The sequence below is a fragment of the Gossypium hirsutum genome, chromosome A11 (assembly GCF_007990345.1).
Source record: "Gossypium hirsutum isolate 1008001.06 chromosome A11, Gossypium_hirsutum_v2.1, whole genome shotgun sequence".
Classification (NCBI taxonomy): Eukaryota; Viridiplantae; Streptophyta; class Magnoliopsida; order Malvales; family Malvaceae; genus Gossypium; species Gossypium hirsutum.
Window position 1 is genome coordinate 111,344,596 of NC_053434.1, and position 25,882 is coordinate 111,370,477.

General features: G+C 32.1%; 3 protein-coding genes and 1 long non-coding RNA gene across 4 annotated transcripts; 2 read left to right on the forward strand and 2 right to left on the reverse strand.

Annotated features, from left to right (window-relative positions):
• Positions 1–4,523: 4,523 nt before the first annotated feature.
• On the forward strand, positions 4,524–5,939 carry LOC121209330 (uncharacterized). The gene is made up of 2 exons (XR_005904447.1): positions 4,524–5,499; positions 5,602–5,939. It is a non-coding gene; the product is annotated as an uncharacterized lncRNA (long non-coding RNA).
• Positions 5,940–11,590: 5,651 nt separating this feature from the next.
• LOC107887804 (phosphoglycerate mutase-like protein AT74) lies at positions 11,591–13,855 on the forward strand. Its single transcript, XM_016812032.2, has 2 exons — positions 11,591–12,334; positions 13,292–13,855. The coding sequence occupies exons 1-2, from the start codon at positions 11,857–11,859 to the stop codon at positions 13,684–13,686; spliced, it is 873 nt and encodes a 290-aa protein (XP_016667521.1). The 5' UTR covers positions 11,591–11,856; the 3' UTR covers positions 13,687–13,855.
• Positions 13,856–13,952: 97 nt separating this feature from the next.
• On the reverse strand, positions 13,953–14,858 carry LOC107887812 (uncharacterized). Its single transcript, XM_016812039.2, has one exon. It carries the CDS (start codon positions 14,683–14,685, stop codon positions 14,149–14,151), a length of 537 nt encoding a protein of 178 aa, XP_016667528.1. The 5' UTR covers positions 14,686–14,858; the 3' UTR covers positions 13,953–14,148.
• A 54-nt stretch (positions 14,859–14,912) lies between these two features.
• LOC107887796 (sodium/hydrogen exchanger 1) lies at positions 14,913–18,461 on the reverse strand. Its single transcript, XM_016812025.2, has 14 exons — positions 18,133–18,461; positions 17,936–18,054; positions 17,754–17,851; positions 17,556–17,615; positions 17,423–17,469; positions 17,140–17,334; positions 16,869–16,915; positions 16,702–16,768; positions 16,484–16,584; positions 16,293–16,394; positions 16,006–16,144; positions 15,860–15,922; positions 15,689–15,772; positions 14,913–15,590 (listed from the first exon to the last, which is right to left on the reverse strand). Exons 1-14 carry the CDS (start codon positions 18,292–18,294, stop codon positions 15,252–15,254), a joined length of 1,623 nt encoding a protein of 540 aa, XP_016667514.2. The 5' UTR covers positions 18,295–18,461; the 3' UTR covers positions 14,913–15,251.
• Positions 18,462–25,882: the final 7,421 nt, after the last annotated feature.

Sequence of the window (25,882 nt, forward strand, 5' to 3'; positions counted from 1 at the left end):
TCGCATAAATAATCTATTTTTATTTGATAAAATGTTGGCAATTTTAATAAATAAATAATTGTATTACATGCATGTAGGTGTGAAAATAACACATTTAGAATATATATATATGTGCATTAAAAATAACATTCAATAAATAATAAAATATATGACTTTAAACTAATAATAATACATATGTTGTATGTACGAAATTAAAATAAAATGGTATTCTAGTCATTTCTCCAACTGAGTAGATATCTAATTAACTCGTAATATCAACTCAATCAAGGGTTTAAATTTAGTAGAGACAAAACATCTGGTTTGAAACTAATAATAGTGACACATATGTAATATATATGAAATTAAGATTAAAAAAAAGGTATTTTAATGATTTTCTTAATGGAGTTGATGCCTCAAAATAAAAGTTACTCAACTATATCATAGGGCAACTACAAGATTCTATTGTGATCATGATTGGAGTGTAGGAGATGCCTAGTGTGGGCAAAACATTACTAGTCAAAAAAGTTTCCAGACAAGTCCAAGAGGATAAGTTATTGGATTTGGTGGTTATGGCCATTGTATCCCCAACTCCTAACGTTCAGAAAATCCAAGATCAAATAGTAATGCTCTTGGTTTTGAAGATTGAAGAAAAGAGTACGATTGTAAGAGGCTATAGATTATGTGAAAGGTTAATGAATGAGAAGAAAGTACTTATAATTTTAGATGATATTTTGAAGAAACTAGATCTAGAGGAAGTCGAAATTCCATTTGGAAGTCAACATAAAGATGCACGATATTGTTGACGTCAAAAGATCAAAATGTTCTAATAAATGAGATGGATGCTACAAAGACACGAAGAAGCTTGGGAGTTTTTTTCCTTAAAAAAAAGATGGTTAGGGACTGTGTTGAAAGTGTTGAGCTCTAACCCACTGCATTTGAGGTAGCCAAATAATGTGCAAGATTATCGCTTTGCATTGCAACAGTTAGAAGGGCATTGCAAAATAAGAGCGTATTTGTTTGGAATGATGCTTTACGAAAACTAAAAAGGCCCTCCTCAGAAAAAATCGTCGAGATACCTACTAATGGGTACTCGGCTATAGAGTTTAGCTACAATCATTTACAAGGTGATGGTCTTAAACGGACTTTCAACCTTTGTAGCATACTACAATTGAAGACTTGTTGAGATATGCATTTGGTTTGGGTTTAATTAATGGTGTCAACACTTTGAAAGAAGCACGAGGTAGGTTGTGAACAATGATGAGTACCCGCAAAGATCTTGTTTGTTGCTTGATGGTAATAGTACCAATGAGGAGTACTGTGATGCGCATGATCTTACTTATATTCTCGTCAAATCAGTCGCTTCAAAGAACAATTAGGTGTTTACCTTTAGCAGAGGAGGATGTTCTAAGAGATTGGCTAGATGGAGAGTCAATGAAAATATGCAACAAGATTTGTTTGTTGTGTCCTATCATCACCAAGCTTCCTGATTAGTTGAATTGTCTGCGGCTTCTTCTTGTCCCTATATACAGCAAGCAACTTTCCCAAATATTGTCAACTGACTTCTTCAAGGAAGCAACAAATCTTAAAATCTTAGTTTTGATTCGTATGCATTTTTCTCTTTACCTTCATCAATTGATCTCCTAACAAGCCTCAATACATTGCACCTTGACCAATGTGAATTGGGAGATAATATAACCATTATTGGATGGGTCAAGAGAGTAGAAACCCTTAGCTTTATAGAATCTAATATCAAAATTGTACCCAAGGAAATCGGGCAACTGGTGAAGATAAAGTTGTTAGATGTAAGTGGTTGTACCAAACTCAAAATAATTTCACCCGATATCTTGTCAAGTCTGTCAAGATTAGAAGATTTATATATGGGGTGTCACTTTTATTCAATAGGAAGTTGAAAAGGCTGGAATAAACAAATTAGTGCTACTCTTGCTGAACTCAACACATTGTCTCATTTGTCCAAATTAGAAATTCAAATTTCGAATGCCAAGGCTACACCAAAGGACTTCTGTCAAGAGTTGCAAAAGTTGGAATTACATGATTTTCCCAAGAGAGAAATGGCAATGCTTTGGAAGCTCCTAATATTCAAGAACCCTAAAACTCTGGCTAACCATAAGCATTTATGATTTGGATCGTGGAATTAAGAGGTTGATAAAGAAAAGTGAAGATTTAAATTTGGATGAAGTGAAAATTATGAAGATTGCACTTTAGAAGAGGAAAATTTGAAGAAGTTGCATTCTTGTGAAATCAAAGAGCTATTCTATATGGAAGGAGATACTGGTAATAAGGAGATGTATGCTGCTCCAACTTTATCGAAAATTAAAAAAAGGATAAATTACACCAACAGTCGCTCAACTTTGGGGTAGCCAACAGAGCAGTCACCTAAGTTTCATTTCAGTCACTCAACTTTTAAAAAATAACAAAACAATCACTAACGTTATAAAAAAGTGAAAAAACAGTCACCGATTAACAGATTCCGTTAATGTTTTAACGGGACAGCTGATGTGGCAAGTTAATTAGCTGATATGGCCAGTTAACTTGCCACGTTGGATGTCTGCAAACCCTTAATAATAGAGAGAAGAAGAAGAAGAAGAAGAAGAAGAAGAAGAAGAAGGAGAAGAGAAAAAATGGAAATGCTTGGAGTGATTCCAGTTTGCTATTGTGGAAATCCAATTGAATTCCACCCAAGATTTGATTCCAATATCGTCCAATGGCAAAACTTTGTCCGTAACCGCTACCGTAAAACTCTCTTTTCTTCGCTAGAGCTCCTCGCACCACCATCAAGAACGATTTTAGAGGCTTACTCCTCAACCATTGCAACACTATAATCAGGGAGCGCTAGTTTACGAAATGCGTTCTTTGAGCCATCAACGGCAGATTCAGCAGTTTTCGTTGACCAATCAGCTAAAGACAAAAACTGCTCATTAAAAAAACCAGTACTCCGATCCGAAGCTAAAATAAAGTACCAGCAAACCAAGCCGAAACTCGAACTGACCGCGATCCATTTGAGGAAGGAGCTAGCAACGGAATCCTTTTTGTTATTGGACTAGATGTTTGAAGCGTTGATGAGAGGCAGCGATAAAAATTGGCAGATTTGGAGGCATTAATAGATGGAGGAGAGATGGAGGATGGAGGGTGAGGATCTTTTGAGAGAGGTTAAAGAAGCCATAGTTGAGGGTGGAAGAAGGAAGAGGGAAAAGGGAAACTTCATCTCTCGCTCCAAGAGTAATAAACTTCAAGTTGATGGAATAAAATTAGAGATTGCACCAGCAGCTTTGTTCCAACGAAACCTCCATCATTCTCCAGAAATTTTTAGATTTTGATTTTTGTCTCCAACCCAGAGGCGACAGCTTCACCTGCCGGTCCGTCTTCAATTGCATGATCGTTGGCTCAATCCCTGTCTTTTTCTAGCATCAAACAACTTACCCCAAATCTTACTCTGTTTTCATCCACTGTAACTTAGTCAAAAACGGTACCTCCTCCATTAAAATTGTTCTTCAAAGTTACTACAAACAAGAAATAAACCAAATAAGGGAGAAAGTGATTCAATACATTCCCAAATTAGTTTATGCAAAACCATAAAAGGGTTTAAACAATGTAAAGGATGCAGAGTAGGTAATAAAGTTTCATCAAACATATGTTTTTTTTTCTTTGAAAAAAATAGTGGATTGGGTTTCAAGTAGAGGTGTGCATGGGTCGGGTAGCCCGGCCCAGCCCGAAGGCCCGCCCGAAAAATGGGAGGGTTTGGGTAAAAATATAGGCCCGAAAAATAGGCTTGGACAAAAAACGAGGCCCGTTTAGAAAACGAGCTGGGCCCCAGGTAAGATTTTTTTTACCAGGGCCCGGCCCTGCTCGGCCCGATTTTAATATTAAATTATTTTTAAAAAATTTTTATTTTTAATTTTAAGTAACTTTAGTACTTTGACTTTACTCTTTTTGTTGTTTTTAATGTTATTTTGATATTGTAAAACTTTTGTTATTAATATAATTTGGTTCTTAATTTAGTTCTAATTTGTTTTAATTTTTCAATTTTAATATAATTACTTTTTATTATATTTTTAATTTATGTATTATTTTAAGAATTATTTTAGTCTCATTTTTTATTTGTTTTTTGTTTTAATATTTGTTTTTATGATTTTAAATGTATTTGATTTATTATATTTTAAATTTTTTTATTTAATAAAAAAAGCAAAAAAAAATTTAATATGGCCTACTATTTTTTTCCCGGGCCGGGCTTGGACAAATTTCTAGGCCCATATTTCGGGCCGGGCAGGGCCCGAGCCTTGAAAACGGGCAGAAATTTTTTTAATGGGCCTAGCCCGAACCTAGCCCGGCCCGGCCCATACACACCTCTAGTTTCAAGGGATGTGTGTATTTGTGCAGATAACATAATTTGTCTGCAGTTTCGGTGGTAACAATGAGAGACCATAAGCTTCATTGGAGGCATCTCTATTTTTTCTCCTCCTCCTTTTCTCTTCTTCTTATTTTTCTCTTCTTAAACCTTAAATTGGTGTTGATGTTGTTAAATTAGAGGATGAAAACAGAGTAAAATTTGGGGTAAGTCACAATTTATGAAAGGGGAAATTGAAATTGATTTCCACCATAAATACCCAAAGATTTATGAAAAGGGAAATTGAAGTCTAACAGGATTTACAGAGGAGGGAACCTGTTTTTCATCTGTTTTATCTCCAAGTATCTCCATTTTTTCTCTTTCTCCTCCTCCTCCTCCTTCTTCTTCTTCTTCTTCATCTTCTTCTCTTATTATTTTACTATATAAACCCTAAATTGCTACTGATATGGCTGTTTAATTTGATGCTAACCGGCCAGCTGGACGCCGTCATCTGCCACATCACTTTACCATTACGTTTGTAACGGAAAACGGCAAAAAGGACTATTTTGTCACTTTTTAAAAGTTGAGTAACTGAAATGAAGTCAAGGTGACTATTTTGTTAAGTACCTCAAAGTTAAGAGACTGTTAGTGAAATTTACCCCTAAAAAAATAAACTTAGAAGGTCTTGATTATCTAAAAGATTGTTTACGGAAGAAAGACGTACGAGTAGACCACATTCTACCCAAGCTTGAACTCTTGAAGTTTACAAATGTGACAACCTGATGAGCTTAGGGTCATCCTCAGCAGTGTTTCAAGATCTCACCAATTTGTATGTGTGTAATTGCAAAGGAATGAAATACTTAGATATATGTTTAGCAGTACAGGGTATAGCCCAACTTTAAGTGTTAACGATAATTAACTGCATTTCAATGAAGGAAACAGTAGCTGACATTATCTTCAGCAGGTTGAAAAGTTTGGAGCTTGTGAATCTACCGCAACTTAAGAGCTTTTGGTCAAGTGACCATTCTTACTAATACTGAGTGGTTGTCCTGAGTTGGAGATATTTTGAAATGGAGTTTTAAAGACGCCATTGGTGGAAAGATTAGAAGACGGAAACGGTACGGGACATTGGCACAATGACCTTAACAGCACTATCCCAACATTTGCTTTCAATGAAGGTATGTACTATTTTATATTCTTTTAATTTACCTTTAAATATTCTATTTTATTCCTTTAGGTACTCATTGTTTCTTTGTTTTGGATTTTATGCCAAGGTTTAGTCTACAAGGGAGCAGCAGGATATAGGAGTAGTTGGTGAAGAAAAACCACCCTTTCTCAAGATATTTTCAATGAGCAGGTGTGGGGTATGCCGCTGTCATTCAGGATTCTCGAGGCCATGTTGTTAAAGCTACATCGGCTGGAGTGATGGGCTGGTTGTACCATGAATGGCCTAGATGATTGTCCCTCTTAGTTAAAGTCACTTCTAATCAATCGGATTACTTATTGGTGGTCGAAGCATTACAAAATTTATGTTCTTTTATTATTGAATTTGGTATAACCCTTCATGATTGTTTAATGCTACAATTTTATTTTGAATCTTTATCATTCCATTAGATTATGGAGGTGTCAATAAAGTAATTCATACTCTTATTAAGATAACCTTATTACAAGCAAACCACTTTGAGTGAGAAGCTCTTCACGCTAATATTTATTCTATTGTAGCTTCACATCTTGGCAAACCATTTGAAATTTACTCATTCGAAACGTCAATTTGAAACAAGTCTTGCCAAATGGTTGTTTCTTTTATCAAAGCCAATGACTCTACTTCTTGCCCAATAAACAAACACCTGTAGCAAAAGCAAATTAAAAAAAAATGGTAAGTAACAATTAACCAACAATGGATTTTCTTCCAAACAAAAAATATCATAATCATTGTGTTTGTGTGCAAGTGTTGAGGGGGTTAGCACAAGCAGTAAAAATGTAAATAAATAAAAAATACCAAACACAATGCCTGTTTAATGTTTGTTGAAATGTCTCAATGAATTTAAGCATGCTGTAGGATTTTCACCCGTTTGAAACTTAAGCTTTGATAAAACAAATAAAAAAAAAAGAAAGAAGGAAAATGAATTTGTTACTTGATTCTTGGAACCGACTTCCACAACAACATTATTATTTTGGTGCTTAATTTTATCTTCCCTAAATTACATCAAATATTACTCTAAAATATTGTATTCTTATTTTGATCACTATAAAAAAAATTTTGGTTAATTTAGTCATTGTTTTTAGAAAAATTAACTAAAATATCACTCAAAATTTTAAGTCCCTTTAAAAAGTACAAAATTTTTAAGTTAATCACTTAAATCCCCATCAAAAGTCCATATTAAATAACATAAAATAATATTAGATCTAGCCTCTGATATGTTTTAGTTGTCGTCTTTCTCCACGATCTCTTTTGATCTCGACACTGAGATAAATTTCTTAATTATCCATGTTTTCTTATATATTTATTTTCCAACTAAATAGTTTAGTTGCATTATTTTTCAAATGCATAATGATTTATAAAAAGATAATTCTTTACACAGAAACTATATGTACTAAGGTACTAAGGTTTTTTTCTTTTTTAAATACAAAACTTTTCATTAACCCAAACATTGAAACCACATGATAATTACATTCCACTCAAATCAAACAAAATAAATAAATAATAATCTACACAACTTTTTCAGGTTAGTGTACCCTTTTCACTTTGTATGAAGCTAACATGACTTTAAAATCAATCATCTAAATGGTACCAATATCATATTGTAGTAGCTATGGAACTTTTATAAAACGATTTGGATCGGATATATATATACGAATATCATGTTGTAGTAGCTATGAAATTTTTACAATACGATTTGGATTGGATATACATATTGATCTCTACCTAAATATTCTACAATTTACCTGTAACAGTTCGTTTTTTAGTGGTGTCAGAAACAGTGGTTTTGATACCACAATTTTGATGATTAAGTCAGTAAATATTATCTATTTAATATTTATGAGTTAAAAATAGTGTTATAATAAAATGTGGTTTCACTGATTTTATTAAATTAGTCAGTTAGTCAAAGTACAAGTAGTACGTACCGAAGGTCAATGATTATCGAAAATGAGATATCGAGACCTCATTTTCATAGATCAAGCTAATAAATATTTTTATTAAATATTTACAGAGTTGTAGTATAAGTGGATTGAAGTTTGCTCCATTAATTTTGATCTTTGAATAGTTAATTAAAAAAAAAAGAATAAAACGTAAAAATTGCAAAAATCAATCACTATTGTCTTAAAAGAGTTGATTGAGTACAAAATCATAATTGAATAGATCTTTATGGAAATTTAACCATAGTCAAGCCAGTGGACGGTATGCATGTGTCTTTTAGATTAAAAATATGAATAGTTAATGGCATTTTAGTAATTAAATAAAGGAATGAACAAATATAAAAGGTGATAAAATTTTCATGTTCTTTATTTCTTCTTTTTTACAACCGAAACTCCATGGTTGAAACCTTATAAAAATCAGTCAAGCTTCATTTCTTATCCATGGTATGTTTTTCAAGCTTATTTCTTGTAAATTTTATATTTTTGAGATGGTTGCAACTAGGTCCAATTAACCCATACCTTCATTTTCAAAACTATCAAAGATTTAAAAAGTTTTCATTGATATTATTTGAAGTTTTTGAATGTTTATAGTAGATTTTGAAGCTTAGTAATGAAATAAAATTAATTTTTTAATTAAATTTTGTTAGTTTTGAGTTAAGGACTGAATTGTGAATATATTAAAATTGGTATAATTTTTTTTTAAATTTTTGATAATAGGAGGCTGTAAATGGACATAATTGAAGTGGGTTTAAAATTTGGAGTTCAAATTTGGAAGAAATAGTAAGTTCGATTTTATGGGCTAAATTGAATAAAATGCAAAATTTTAGGGGCAATCAAATAATTAAATTGAGTTGATACATGTTTATAATTGGATGAAATAAAAGGGTTGGAATTGATAAATTGAATTAAATTATTGAATAGATTAGAAATTAAACCAAATTGAAGATAATCAATGAGATAACAAAAATTACAGATTAGTCCTTAAAGAGTAGTTTGTTTGCTGTCTTAACCAGGTAAGTTCATGTAACACCCCTTACCCGTACCCGAGACCGGGACAAGGTACGAGGCGTTACCAGATACATACTCAGACATTTCAGAAAATACGGGTTATAAAACTTCATTCTAATTTAAAACCAACTAAACAACATCATAGTGTCTCGATTATGGACCTACAAGGTCCAAAATATACATTAAAAGCGATCTGGGACTAAACTGAGAACTATAGAAAATTTTAAAAAAATTACTAGGGTTATGCCTCACACACCCGTGTGGAGGCAAAACACACGTCCTGTGTCCCACTTGTGTTAAATTATTTGGATTTATTTTTCATTTCGAACCTACATGGATTTTCACACGGCCAAGCACACATTCGTGTCCCTGGCCCGTGTCCCTCACACGGCCTAGACACGCTCGTGTCCCGCACACGGCCTAGACACGCTCGTGTCCCGCACACGGCCTAGACACGCCCGTGTTGTCACCAGTATCCAAAAACCCGGACATTTTGTTTATGACGTCATCATTCATTTTAAGGCACACGCCCGTGGGCTAGGCCATGTCCTCCACACGGTTGAGACACACGGTCGTGTCTCTACCCGTGTGTTTACTACCATGCAAATTGACCTAAAATTTTTAAGTAGAGGGGACACACGACCAGGCAACACACCCATGGGAGCTGACCGTGTGTCACACACGACCTAGACACATGCCCGTGTGTCTACCCGTGTGGACCTTTTTAAGGCTATTTTCCAAGCCTTTAGTCACCCTCTATATCATCCATACACACTTAGAGACTTAATGGTATTTAACATGGCCTAATTATACTCTTGATAATCTTATAGATATGATGACTAAGTCACTTCTTATAACCAAGTTTGGGCATTGCTTAAACTTGGTTGGTGTTCATTGTTGAAGAATACCCCTTTAAAGGTTTTGTGGAGGAGGTGGAGAACTTGTTCATTGAGAATTCGTGTCAATGTAGAGATTGTTAAAGTTGTATGACCCAAATCCTTATTAAAGAAATATGTGGTAAAACAAAGGGATCTATGTAGAATCTGGCCCTCACAGTATGGACCATGCTGCACAAGTAGAATCCGTAAAGAACTACACTTCTTCTATTTGACATTGATTGAAATAAGGTTTTTCAACTTTTAAATAAATGTAGTCAAAACTCCTATTGGATCATTCGTTTTTCAACATTAGTGAATTTCTTCTGCGCTGCCCTTGGTTTTTTCCCGAAAGGGTTTCCACGTAAAATCTGTTTATTCTTATTTTTCTTTATTTTTGCGATTATTCTATTACCATTATCGACATCTATTTTAACAGAGGAGATGGATAAAATGCTTACTAGTGTCCAACTCCTCAAACTGATTATCACCCTAAGGTCTTGTAACATAAGGTACCAAATTTTTTTCCTGTAGGCTATTTATTTAGCCCAAACAACAAGCCCATCACTGTAACCCATTTTAAGATACTAGTTGTTAATAAACTTGATTATAGGTGGAGTCGAGTTAATGCAAAATTTTAGGTTTGAGCTTGGCTTAGTCTGAAAAATGGTTTTAAAATTATACTTAAGCTCAACTCAAATTAAAAATATTAAACTCGAGTCCGACCTATCTTACTCGTATTAATCTTTTAGATTATTTTTTATATGAAAATAAATTTAAAAAATATAATACATCAAACACATAAAAAAACATTAAAATAAATATTTCCTAACAAATTGAAAATACATTTAATTTTTTTTATATTTAACTAACAGTAAAATAGTTGCAACTTAGCAAGCAAATGTCTCTAAAATAGTAGCAAAATTTAAAATAAAACAATAGTTACACAATACTTAAACAATAACAATAAAATAGTGATAATATAATATCAAAACATCAACAAAATGACAACAAAACATCTTATTTGGGCTAGGTCAAAATAGACCAAGCCCGAGCAAAAAAACCTACTCGAGGCCTGACCCTATTAAAAAACGGGTCTTATTCTTTGTCTAATTCTATTTTTCGAAACTATTTTTTACACAAACTATTCTACTTTTCGAGTAAACCTTTGAGTCTAAATGAGTGACACGATTCATCATCAATTGCCTTGAATTTTTTTTAAGGGTAAAACAAACTCTCTTAAATGATTAAAAAATGAAAATAAAAAATGTAAACATGGTTGAAGCAACAAGACTCTATTCCAGTCTGAAAATTGGCGCAGACAGCCATCGACAGTCAAAAAGGATGAACAACAGCTTTGACATTTTAAACATTATAGTATCCCGCACTCGCACCCGCACCCGCACCCGATAATGCATTTCCTTTGACACAGTTGTCGCCACATAACCTCACCGTGTTCTATTTCATCCTAAAAATGAATCCCACCGTCATTTTTGACTTATTTCATCCTAAAAATGAAATCCCCACTGTAATTATATAATTAAGGGTAAACTGTCAAAATAGGTATTTTTATTTGTCTTAAATTATATTTTAGTCACTTATGTTAGAAATATTATGTTTTAGTCACTTACATTATCATGTTGTAACATTTTAGTCACTGAGAATTAATTATCGTTAACGGTATAATAGTAAGCTGATGTGACACGATAAATCATCATTTTAAATGAAAATTTTAGGTTAAATCACACAATTGGTCTTTATATTTTTTTTTATTTTGAACAATTTAATTTTTTTCTTTAAATTAAAAGAGATGGAGAAGGAAAGAAAATAGAGAAGAAGCAGAAGAGAATGAAAAATAAAGAAAAAAAAAGTTAAAAGAACATAAAAGAAAAAACTGCAATTGCTCAAAATGAGAAAATATAGAGACCAATTGAATAATTAACCTAAAATTTTTGTTTAAAATGATGATTTAACATGCCACAACAGCTTACTGTTTCACTGTTAACGAAAATTAAGGACTTAGTGACTAAAATATTATAACACTTACTAAAATGTAATATTTCAAACATAAATAATTAAAATATAAGTTGAAGAAAATAAAAATGACTATTTTAAGAGTTTACTCTAAAATTAATTATAAAATGAAAAAGCCAGATCTCTAAAAAGGGCAAAAGAGACAATGTTCATAAAATGAGTTGGATTTGAATTATTTTAATATGAAAGAATCCAAAAATCAAATACTAAAAAAATAAATGCAGAAATTAAGACCGTTGAAAACTCTGAAAGAAAACGCAGGAAAGACAAATGGAATCTTATCCCATTGAATCGTGTAAACAATGCCTGAAGAAATTAAAAGAAACCCTTCAACAGGCTACCAAGCAAAGCTTTATAAATAGGAGAAAAATCAAATCTTTCAAACTGCAGAAATTCAACATCCTACATTTCCATTTTCAATACAATAACCATTTTTTTGCTTATCAATAACCCATTTATTTCCCCTCATTGAAGACAAGAATGGAAGAGAACAACCATAAAAACAACCACCAATCCTGCAAAACCAGGCTGTTACCCAAACGTATAATCCTAGTCCGACATGGTGAGTCCGAAGGCAATTTAGACACCTCGGCCTACTCCACAACCCCCGACTACAAGATCTCCTTGACCGAAGAAGGCCGTGCCCAAGCCTGCTTGGCTGGTTCCCACCTTCGGGACCTTGTTTCCAGCCATGGGCATTGTCCCGATTGGCGGGTCTACTTCTATGTCTCTCCGTATGAGCGCACCCGATCGACGTTACGGGAGATTGGGAAATCGTTTTCAAAGAAAAGGGTGATTGGCGTAAGGGAAGAGTGTAGGATTAGAGAACAGGACTTTGGGAATTTCCAGGTTGAGGAAAGGATGAAAATTATCAAGGAGACGAGGGAAAGGTTTGGGAGGTTTTTTTATAGGTTCCCTGAAGGTGAATCCGCCGCTGATGTTTTTGATCGTGTTTCAAGTAAGTTCTTCTTCATTCTGGAGTGGTTTTTTTTTGTAAATTTTTCTTAGGGCATTAAGCTTCTATGAAGAAAACTGGTCATTTGTGGATGGAGAATCGAATGGTTTTTTATCAGTTCATGGTCATTTAAGAAAAAGAAAAAGTGTAAGTGTTAATTTAAAGTAGTTTAGTATTCTTCACTGATTGAGAAAGCAATAAGAAAAACAAAAATATTAAGGGACTGTTAAAATCAATCTATATTTTATTCTTGTTATTGTTGGAAAGAAATGCTTCTGGAAATGGTACTAATTGGCAATGGCTTGCTTTGCAAATCTGATAGCTATGAACTTCTAAATGAAAATTGGGTTCTGTTGTGTTAATGGTAAAAGAGAAGTAATATTAAGGGACTGTTAAGCTGTTTATACAAGCATGTCTTTCATTGCTTCCTTAACTATGTATGAGCATAGATCTCTTTCATATGTGTATATTTTAAACTCTGCAACAAAATGATGTCTTTGAAATGCTAGGAAATTGGTTCGGTCCCCAAAATGTTTCTATTTGGGTAATGGTCTGGTAGCAGGACATGCAAAAATATTAGATAATTTTACTTGATGAGTGGTTTTAATTCTTCTTATGATAGCTGCGGATGAGTATCGAGAGCAACTTCTCGGGAATTATTCACTAAAATGGTTTTTGAGTGCTTGATTTGCCATGTCATCCATTTTTGAGCGAGTTAACCATAATTGTGTATGCTCATTGTTCACTGGTTTTGAAAGTCTTCAAGTTAGAAGTAGGATTGAGCTAGACATGATTCTATTCTTTCAAGTGATGTTGGTAAGAGATCTCAAGTCTGTGGTTTGATATATAATCTTACTTTGTTCTTTAATCTTAGAGAATGAATCCAAATAATTAAATGCTTTTGATATGTAGTTTGGATCAGTGGATGCTAAATCGAAGATAAATCGTTGATTTTTGCAGGTTTTCTTGAATCTCTCTGGAGAGACATAGACTTGAATAGGCTTCATAGCGATTCTTCTCAGGACTTGAATCTCATAATAATCTCACACGGTCTAGCCTCACGGGTGTTCCTAATGAAGTGGTTCAAATGGACGGTTGAACAATTCGAGCGCTTAAATAATCTCGGGAATTGTGAGATTCGAGTTATGGAGTTGGGACATGGCGGTGAATATAGCTTAGCAATAAATCATTCGGATGAAGAACTGCTGGAATGGGGACTCTCTCCGGAAATGATAAAAGACCAGAAATGGCGAATCGATGGCAACAAAGCTGACTGGAATGATCATTGTACTTGGTATCTTAGGTCATTTTTTGACAATGAATCAGACTCAGAAGATGATGTTGAAAGAAGTTGATATTCATTCCTCAAAAAAATTGGTTTGGAAAGTGATTCTTAGGGTGCAAAAGTTGTGCCATATGAGGCCCTCATTGGAAAGTTCATTCATGTAGATGGATGTAACAAATGCCCTTTGTTTATTTGTTTTTAATTCATTTATAATAATAAAATAAGTATTTAACCAGCAACTATATGTAGCAAGATCATCATTGATGAAAATTTAATAAATTAACTTAAAAACAAACTTTTATACAGCATTTAAATATTTTTATAATAATGGATTTGTTTGAAAATAAAAGGATAATGCATTGATATGATATTCATGTGTTCTCACGGTTAAATTAAACAGTGTTGAGTTCTCTTAATTTGCTTTTGGCATGGAGAATCAAAACTGCAATAATTCATCGAAGTTCACAAATTGATATGATATGATATTCACAAATCAAGAACCATTACAAAGAACATTACCAGCAAGGTAAATTCAGGTAGACTCCAAACTGTTGCCCTCATAATCTATCTTAGACCCTACTTTAAGAATCGATTTCAAAGGTTTTGGTTCCTCTATTTCTTGGTCAAATGATCCCATTTTTTCTGCTCTTTTTTTCTTCTCACTTTTCTTCTTGCTTGCAGTTGCAGTCATCTCCTCTACTGTATCATTTATGCTAACCATTTTCTTTGGAGGTCGAGCTTCAGACGTTGCTGCTTCAATAACATCCTCATTTTTCTCTTCATCAGATGTTGCAGAAGGAATTCCACTTTCACTATGATTATACATTGGTTCTGGCTCTACTTTGGCCTGCAAACTTGAGTCTTCAACTGGTGTTGCTTCAGCCACGGGGTGTGTTGCTTGGTCAGTCAGGGAGCTCGGTATAGCTGATTCAGCACCTGGAGAAGGTAACTGAGCTGAAGTATGATGAGAAACATCGCCTAATGTTACTCTTTTCCTGGCATATGTTGCTAGATATTTCGTGATGAAATTGTACAACCTGTGGCAAAGGCCAAGAAAGATTTGATCCATTTTTGTGGGATAGGGTTCAAAAAAGGGTATAGGGTTGTTTTATAAATTTGATCTGCCAATGGGAATAAAAGGGAACGTTTTAACTCATTTCAGCAATGCTTTACTTGGAAGCAAGGAAATGTATGTTACTTGGCAGAAATGCTTTACTTTTTCTTAATAGCAAGTCTTTGTCTATGATACCTTTATTGGCTATTGCTTGTGTGCAAAGCAGAAGAGGATAACACGACTTTCACAAGATAATTATTTATTCTTAGAATTGAACAAAACTTGTACGCTGATGCTTTCGTAACTACACTGGCACTATTTTACAAAAAAAAAAAAAAAAACATAATATTTGATAGTGGGATAGGAAAAACACTTACTATAGCATCATCAACAAACCAAAAAATAAAATAAATAAATAAATAACTTTTAATACCTACATAGCTATGTTACTGGGACTCTGGTTTATCTTCACATATGAGTATGCTCAATTTTCTGTATTTTCTTCTTGTATTAGGAGGATCTCTAGAAGGTCATATCTTCATACCTATAAAGAGTCAGAGTAACATAGATGTGATTGTTCTTCAAGTTCTTGAAGCTTCATTAGAGGCACCAGTGGGTGAACCAGGCACAAAAGGAACAAACCCTCTTCCTCCAAAAACTGGTCTCATGAATCTATCATCAAATTTTCTCCATAAGTAATGAACTGTCCAAGTTGGATGAGTCAATAGCAACCTCAAACTACTCCTCCTAGGGCCTGCTGCGGCTTGTTGATTCTCTCCCCTGTCACTTGGTTCCCCATTTTCAATGAACATAATTCTCAAGTCATCTAGGCTGGGGATATCAGTAGCATCTGAAACATTTGGTTTTGCATGTCTTAGTAGCACTGCTTCTATTAATGGTTTGGTTATGGAACCAAAAACCTGATCCACAACAACATTATTACATCAAAGTTTCTGACATGGCAAGTTCAGTATATTGCACAAAGTCAACTCATTAAGTTATGAACTAATTAGCTTACCACTGTACTAAACAGGACTACAATAATGGTAGAGGTGATCATCAATGCTGAATCTTGGGTATCTTTATCATCGGAATTTGAAAACTGCATTTGAGCATACTTGATCTTAATATCAATAAAGAAACAAGAAAATTAAGTTATTAAACCAAAATTAGGAATATGAGCATGTACCTGGTTATAAGACAGTGCAATAGTAACAGCACCTCTCATGAGGCCTGCCCACCACATTATAAACTGAGAATTGGAGTTAGAGAAAAGTTCGGATTGGAAACTGTTTGTCAATAGCTAAATGCTTGGACGGTTGCTAAGTATATTACCTGTTTTCGAAAGGCGATATTTGAACCGTCTCGTCTACGAATACAATTGATGAAGTTAGCTAGAGGGAACACAAATGCTGCCCTTCCAACTAACACCAATGCAAACAGTGTTGAGCTGACAGCAATAAAAGTTCCTGCACTGAATCCAGAATGTGATCCAAGTTAGAATCATATGAAATTATAGCCGGTTGCTCAATCAACCAAGTTGCATATTGGAGTTATATTAGTTGAGTGACAACCGCCTAATTTTCTGGAAAGATACATCAGAAAGGAGGGGAAAAAAAAACCTTGCACTGCTGGCTTTCCATTTGTCAATGTCCAAGGCATCCATGCCAACATATAGGAATATAAATGTTTCTGCAATGAATGACATTGTTGCAAATGCATGCCTGAACATCAACCGGTGCAAAGAATTTGGATTAAACATGTCATAGTATTGGTTCTTGAAGATTCATTGAAGACAAAGGAATGTTTTTACTTTGTTGTTATCCTTGAGCTTTGAGTAACGTTATGCCATGTGTAATGTGACATGAGAATGCCACAGAAGAAAACTGTCAAAATCCCACTGAGATTCAGTAGCTGCAAGAAAAAATACAAGCATAAACTCGTGATTTTCAAAGATAAGAGTCTCATAGTTGGTTTCAAATCTGTATCCCAGACTTATTATGATGGAAAGAAGGAAGAAGAAAATTGCACCTCAGCCAACATATATGACAAATAAGCCATGATCATCATGAGTGCAACTTCCCGGTCTGTCGAATGCCTGTAATTTTAAGAGAACAAAGGATTATATAACTGCTCGTGAACTATTGGAAGAAACATTAGTAAGAAATGCATAAATGGCGGAAATAAGGCATATGTACCTTCCAAAGTAAAGTGTTTTTATGATAAAAGCACTTAAAAGACCCGCCTGAGGAAAAAAAAAAAAAAACTGCAGTGATTAAATTTAGTCTTTATTGAAAGCCTTATTAAGTCCTCAAAGTAACTTCAATTTTAGATGAAACAAGACCAAAACTGTGAGGCTGATATGGATACTGCTTAAAGCCTTAAATAGTAACGGAAGAAATAAAGGAAGTGAAGCATGTTCATTGAAAAATCTTTCAGTAATTGAAGCTGCCAAATGTTACGACTTACTACTACACCAAGAATGGTACTGGTGAAGAAGAGGTAAAGAAAAATCCCCAACAGTTTCAAGGATATCATGGCATCGATATTGTTGAAATCGAGTGATTGAACTGCATTGAAAAGCACGATAGAAGTAGCATCGTTCACCACTCCTTCCCCAAATATAACACTGTAAAGGAAGGGTGTTTCATCTTGACTGAGAACCTTTTCAATATAAGAACCAACTCATGCATATTAGTGACATAACAATTTTATCTTTATACCAAAACAGTAGAAATTTTATCAAATATACCTGCAATGTACACACAGTATCAGTTGCTGACAATATGGCACCAACAGCTGCAAGAGGAACTGAAAGTGTGAGTTCTGGACAATCAAAAATGCATGCAGCATGTAAAACTATGAACCGGGAATCGTTATATCACCTAAGTAATCTTGAGTATTTAAAGATGTCACACCAATTCTGTTGAACAGCAAAAAGGCACCTGCAATATTTGCAGCAAATGTTAACCAAGTTGGGACTTTGTTCAAGCTATTTATCTGCATATATAATAACTAAGGTGAATTCCAGGATTAACAATCAAATTTCCCTGGTAAATAGTAAAGGGAATAGTAGATCTTACCTACTGATATGAGGCAGAATGAAATCACTGTACCAAATATTCCAAACATCAAAATTATTGTGAAATTCTTGAAGAACTGCTTTTTCTTGACTTGGAATCTGCAGTCAGATTTCCATGTTCAATTACCAAATTTTATCTTTACTTAATCAAATTCACCTAGAAATGATCAGAGTAAACCGTACCCGGCATTGAAAATGATTGGAGGAAGCAAATAAAGGAAGAACAAGTCCTCACTGAACACTAGAATCTTTGAACTATTGCCTTTACTCGCCAACAACACCACAGCTCCAGCACACAATCCCTGTATCCAGGCCTCAATCACAATTAACAATTCTTACCCCAAAAACAAATATAAGGTCAGAAAGACAAGTTAACATACCAAAAGAAGTGCTGTAATCGATTCATTAGCCCACCGGTTCTCTTCAAGTAGGTGACCTATGATGATACAAGCACAAAGGAGTGAAAAGAAGATGGTAAGTGCAATTATGGTGGTTGTACTAAGAAAATCTGATGAACTTTGGAGTGTTGAAAGATGGGACATAGTTGCAATTTCAATGGTGGATATATGTGAAGGTCTATAGATGAAAATTACATTCAAACAAAACAAAACAAAACAAAAAAAGGGTTTTTGTGGAGAGATTGAAATGAAGGGTTATTGATGAAACTGATGTTTAAAGGGTTCAAGTTTAGTGATGCACAAGTGAAGGATTGATAGTCCTTACATTTTAAAGATGCAGTTGGAGGGAAGACTGTTAGGTGCTATGGGAATTATATTCTATGCTATGCCAACACCTTGCTTTTCTATAATCTTACTACCTGCCACGTGACCGATAAAGTTCTGCCACGTACAATCGAAAGATATTCAAAGAAGGAAAAGGTAAACTACATCCTTAGTCAATAAATTATGGGTAAATTTTCGTTTTGATCACTCAATTAAAAAAAGTTACAATTTAGTCGCAAAACTATTCAAAAGATTAGGCCATTAATTTTCTAAAAAAATTTCGCTAGCGAGCTCTAAGCGACGATTCGATGATCGATACGATGAATCAATACCCATCGACAAGTAGAAAAATATACTTTAGATTCAAGTTGATCTGACAACCACATGTTGGAGATCAAAGAAAAATTTATTTGAATTTTGGTTCACATATTTGTGATGTCTAAAGTTATTTTCATAAAAAAATCGAATTGTAAAATAGGAGGGAAATGAAAATTTTCAATTGATATAAACAATGTAAACAGAAAAAAACCATATAACATCAAATTTAACAGTTCAGTGACTTAAATGAAAAATTTTTAATAGCATAATGTTCAAATTGTAACTTTTAATTAAGTGATTAAAACAAAAATTTATTAATAATTTAATGACTAATGGTGTAGTTTACCAATTTAAAAAAAAATTCAAAAAGACAGGACGCGAATCTTGAACTAGTGGGCGCATGTCAAGAAATTACAGGTGGGAAATAGGTAAATAAAGTGAGTCCGCCCACAGGAGATCAATGTTCCCGAAGTGTGTCCTTGGTTGACAGTTGATAAAGGGCTGTTAGTTAGATTTATTTTCTTTCCCATATTTGGAATAGTTGGGACAAAAAGAGAAAAAAGAAAAAGAAAATCCAATTATTGCGTGAATTACATGCAAGCACGTAAAAACTGCAGTAATTCTTTTTAGAAGATCAGATAGTAAAAATATAATTTTATTATTTTAATAGTTTATATTTTTATAATTTTTAAAGAATTAAATTAAATTTTTATTATTTTGAGAAAGTTAAAATATAATTTTAATATTATTAATTTAAAATTTTATAAATTATGAAAAGTATAAAATAAAAAAATTATCAATTTAGTGGCCATGACACCAGGCTCTCCAATACTCCGTCACTGTGCGTAAAAAGACAATTATTTGATTTAATTAAAAAAGGAATTAGAGATATGTTAAATAATAAGCTCACAATTTAAGAATAAAAAATAAAATAGAACTCATAAGTAACTTCATTTATGTGGTCACAACTCACGAGGCAACAAACAGAAAACTTTGGGCTCGACACTAACGACAATTATATGCAATAATAAATAGATTAATTAATTAACGATTTAATTTTATAATTAGTTAAAAGGGATGTTTTGCCAACAACCTCCGAGTTTTGCTACTAAATAATGTTTATGGTAAGCTTTTAGGTAAAAGTACGAACGAAGCCCCTGTCTTTAGGGGTAGATTGTAGTTCAGTCACTTTACTTAAAAAATAGATAAATTAACCTTTATACATTTTGATTGAAATATGCAAATTAGTCCCTTCATTAATTTTTTTTTGTTAAAACCCAACTATGCTTTCATTCTATTTTGGTCATTCAACTATTAATTTTTTTTATTTAGTCACTAAACTTTTTAGAATCAAATATTTTAGTCACTCTAAGCTTATGTGGCCTTTTTTTATTGGTCTAGTAACAAAATTAGCCCTATAATGTTTACACATTCTATCAATTTGATTTTAAATATAAAAAATTTCAACAATTTTATCCCTCAATGTTTACAAAAATTTTCATTTTAGTTCTAATTCTAAAAAACTCAATAAATTTGACACTAAACATTTAAAAAATCTGTCAATTTAGTCTCAACTCTAAAAATTTAAAAATATTTTAAAAAAATACATTTAGCTCTTTATAACCGATCGACTAACCCATGTGAGATATTATAATAAGAAGAAAAAAAAAACTAACCCATGTGAGATATTATAATAAGAAGAAAAAAAAAACTATCCTCTTTCAAGTCACTTGCAAAAGAACTCTAAAAATTTTGGATAAAACACACAAAAAAATTATGATTCCAAAAGAAAATAAAAACATTAAAAGTGTTATATATTCAGGTAGTAATGCAACCAATTATTTTAGATAGGTTCCAAATCAATTGGTTTGGTCTACTGTAAAGCCTAAATTATAGTAAAAGAAATTGTTACAAGTGACTTGAAAAATACTACTTTTTTTTAATATCTCACATGGGTTAGTCGACGAGTTATAAATGGCTAAAAATGATTTTTTTAAAAGAGTTAGGACTAAATTGACAGATTTTGTAAATGTTGAGAGCCAAATTTATTGATTTTTTTAGAATTAGAACTAAATGAAAAAATTTGTAAGCAATGAGGGCTAAATTTATTGAAATTTTTATATTTAGGATCAAATTGATAGAATGTGTAAAAATTAAAGGGTTGATTTTGTTACTAGTTTACCCATAAAAAATAATTTTTGGCATTGATTTAACGTTACACGTCATCATTTAATAGAAAAAATTTAACAAATGGACCAATTTACACGTTTCGAAACATATAAGGCCTAATTTGCCTATTTTTTCAGTAAAGGGGCCAAAATGCAATCCACCCCTAAGTATAATGGCTTCTCTAGTACTTTTATCTAACGGCGTGTTTGATAAACCATTGAAAATTTTCATTTCATTGAAAATGGAAAATTTTAATCTTTAATATTTTAGATGTGTTTGATAATTATTTTAAATTTTTACTTAATATAAAATTTTCAACAAAAAAAAATGTTGAATAAGATAAGCTACTTATCACTTGAGCTAGAAAATATTAAGTTAATTTTATTTTATTAAAAGATTGAAATAAATTGTCAATTTTTTTAAAAAAAATTAGAGATATTCAAATTAATATATTTATTTTTATCCAAAACTATCTAAACAAAATATTATATTTATAAGATTAAAATTAAGAAATAAATAAATTTTTTAAAATATTATTTATTTTTATCAAACAACATAATTATATTAAGTACTTATATTTACTAATTTACCAAACAATTTTCTAATGTGAGTTCAGCGAATATCAAATTCAGTATTAAAAAATCAATGTTTAATTTTTCAGCACTTAAAATTTTAATTTATCAAACACACCCTAAGCTTTAACCAATTTAGTAGGTTATAAGTTACCAACAAAATATTTAATAATTTTTTTTATATTCTCTTATACTTTTTGTACTCCCTCATAATTTGTTGGTACATGCACATATATATTTTTTGGTATTGTTCATAGATTTTGGTACTCCCTCATAATTTTTTTTTTGTATTCTCCCAATTAAGTTTTGGCATGAGAAATCAATTTTTGGTAGTAAAAATATATATATTTCTGCATTCTAATAAATGTTGTTATATACATTAATAAATATAAAATATTTAAAATTAAATTAATAAAACAAACTTTTTTAATATGAACCAATATTATTTACTCCATCATAACTTTTTGTACTTCATCTGATTTTTTTTATATTCCCTCGTATTTTTTTGGTACTTTCTTATAATTTTTTATACTTCTTCATATTTTTTTTTGGGTATTCCTTTGTAATTTTTGGTATTCCTTCATTTTTCTTTTGTACTCCCTAATAGTTTTTAGGTACTCCCTTATAATTTTTGGTACTTTTTAGTACTTTATATTTTTTTGACGCTCTCTCATAATTTTTTGTAATCCCTCAAAATTTAGAGACATAAGAAAAATATCTTAATTTGTGGCTTCCATCTTAAGCTTATTAAATATCTTTTCTCTTGATTGTAATACTTTCTGTAATAGCCCATTTTTAGTGGTGTCGAAAATAATGGTTTCGTGACCACAATTCTGACAAGTGAATTAATATTTTAATATTTAGTTAATATTTATAGGGTTATATTAGGGTCATATTGAATTTTCGTCAAGAAATTATAAGGTTTAAATAGTTAATTAAGTAAAAAGGACTAAATTGAAAAATGTGTAATGTTTGATTTCTATAAGTTAAAAGGATCAAATGGATGTGGAAATGATTATTAGTGGACTTGGATGGTAATTATACCATAACCTAAGTTGGTGGATATTTATGAGTAGGTTTTAGTGTAATTTTAATAGTTTTTAAAGGTTAAATTGCTAATTTAATAATTAAATGATAAGTTAAATAAAACAAAAGGTAAAAAAAATGATATCTTCTTCTTCATTAGCTCTTCAAAACCAAAAACACCATTAGAGTAGAGCTTACAGTATTCAGCTAAGCTCTTATCTTACATATCAAGAAACGAATCAACCAGACCTAAACCGAGGAAAAGCTAAAGTGTTGGAATAGTCAACGGCTTCGTTTTTACAATCTTTTTTGTCGAGGTAAGTTCCTATTTCATTTTAAAATATTACATTTGAATTTATAAGATTAATTAATATTTTTTTATAAGTATTTATGTATTGATGATTAAGATTGTTTTGGTTTGATAAAAGAAAAGGACCGTAATTGAAATACCTTATGGTATTATGCTCGAAAAGGAAAAGATCATGGTTGAAAGACACCATGACAATATATTTGGTATTTCGAATCCTTGAAAAGGTTGAAAAGGAAGTTATTCGCAAGGGATAACACATGGAAATGATGTATTTGAAAAAGATATCAAATGAAAAGGTTGAAAAGGATGTTATTCGAAAAGGATGACAAATGAAAATGATGTGTTGAAAAGGGAATCATGGAATGAACCATTTAGTAAAGGTTTGTATGTGATTTGAAATGGTTATGTACTTTTGAATTGAAAAGAAAGATTTTTTATTGTGTAAGTGATGATTTATATATTAAGATCTTGTGCATGATATGTCACATATTATGAATTATATGTTCGTATACATGTATTTAGTTTCTAACTTGTGAAATGGCGTGTTTAGGAAGAAATGTGCATATAGGTATTCAACAATGCTTGAATGGTTAATCATGAAATTATTTATTTGGTAAGTTTGAGTTTCCCTTATATGAGCTTACTAAGCAACGTTTGCTTACGTAGTTGCTTTTTTTTCTCTGTCTTGTAGATCTTCAGAAAGCTCATTCGATTAGAATCTTGACGGAGCTCTATTACACTATCCATCATCCACTTTGGTAGTTTTTGGATGTTTTTTCAAATGGTTATAAATGACATGTATAAGACTTTGATGTAATAGGTATTTTTGATTAGTTTGAACATATGGTATGTTTTGGCCTTACTTGTGCTTAGTTGTATATATGGCTTTGGTTTGGCTTGTATATGTTTAAACTTATTGATATGGTCATTTTGGTTATTTCTATCTAAATGGTGAGTTGTGGTGGTATAAATTGAGATGGAATGTTCTTTTAGAATTTGTGTTATATGATTGAAGTTGGTATTGTAATTTTGTTTTTGAATGATTTTAGTATTCGATTTGATCCCAGGTTGTATTTTAGTATTCGATTTGATCCCAGGTTGTTTCCAAACTGTTTTTAGAGAGCCATAAGTTCGATTTAAGGCTTGATAATGTATTTTTACTATGAGTTGTTGGATGTTGATATTAAATTGCTTAACAATTTTTTGTTTTGAAGTTAAATGTTCTGATTTTTCCGATAATACTCCGTAACACTCCGTAACCCTAATCTAGTCATGGAGACGGGTTAGGAGTGTTGCACTGTCTTTAGATATCTAGTTCTAATACCAATTGTTATGATCAATTTACACCAAGAAAGGATGAATTTGTGTTTAAAAATTTTAAAACGAAGAACTTAAGAAAAATGACATAAGAGATTTAGAGTGATTTGACTCCAATTGTCTACATTCATTACTTAGCTTAACACCACTAAGTATTCCCCAAATTCTTTAATTTGAAGCATTTTAAGGACAATGTTTAACTTTTACAACGCTATCTTTTCAATTAGGTACACTTCTCCTTAAGGTTTTCTATCCAAAACCTAAACCCTTATAAATTTGAGAAATACAATTGAGAATGAAGAAGCACCACTAAAAGGAAAATATACAATGAAAAAACTCTTAAAAGTACAAAACAACACTTGAAAGTATGAAGAAGAATTGAACCCATAAAGTGTTTGCAAGTGAAATAAGAATAACAAGGTGAAAGATTAGATTTTTGCTCTTTGATCTTTGAAGGTTTGTTTCTTATATTTATTTGGGTGCCCTTGATATATATTTATACCTTCTAGTAAGTTTAGGGTTATTGGAGGCATTTTGGAATCGTTGCATCATTCAATTTGTGCATTAATTGTAGTCTGCAGACATAAGGTATCGATACAAAGGTTTTGGTATTAGTACTACCCCTTAGAAGTATAGTTTTTAAAAGTCAATGGTATTGCCACAACTGGGTTGGTACCAATACAAGTCCCCAAAGAAGTTTAAGGGGTAAATTGTCTAGGTTGCAATACAACTCTTGGTTGGTACCGGTACAAGTCCTCAAGGGAGTCTTAGGGAGTAAACTGCTGAGGTTGTTGGGATACAACCCCAGGCTAGTATTGATACAACCCCAGATTGGTACCAACACAACCCTGAAAGTATCAATACTTCTACGTTGGTTGCGATACTACTCTTCAAGGTTTCACAATTTTGCTTTCTATCTTAGTTGTACTGTAACACCCTGATTTTGGGCCTTGTCGGCACAGTGGTTTCGGGACCACAAATCTGACAATAAAAATATTATTTTTATTATATTTTTATGGTCTACAGTTTCACGAAATAATTTCATGAAAATTTTGTTCGAAAATTTTGATGTTCGGGCACTTAATTTAGTCAAAATAACTAAATCGTAAAAAGTGCAAAAGTTGAGTTCTATATACTAGAGGTGTCCAATTGTTATGAAATTTTAAATTGAGGGTCCTTAATGGTAATTAGACCATTGGTTAATTGTTGGACAAAAATAGACATGAAATGGGTGTAATAAAATATTTTTAAGTTAAGGGTATTTTGGTAAACTAATAATTAAAAGAATTAAAAAGGGAAATAAGCCAAATTTGCTATCATCTTCTTCATTCAACCGTTTCTACCAGCAGCAACCATGGTTAAGGTTTGTTCAAACTCCCAAGCTCGATTAGCAAGAAAAAATCGAAATTCGGGCTAAAACCGGAAAATATCAAGTTGTGGACAAAATGGTAAAAATGACCATTTTCGCATGCGAGGTAAGTTCATATGATTTTTAATAATGCAATGTGTAATTTAATGTTATTTCCTTGATATTAAATGATATGTAAGTTCAGGTGTAAATGTAGTAACATAATTGTCATTTTAAGTAATTTAATTTATTTATATGATATGATGATTATTATCATGAAATATTATGCTTTGAGGATTATTATTTAGTAATATGCAAATTATGTGAGCTACTTGATAAATATGAGAT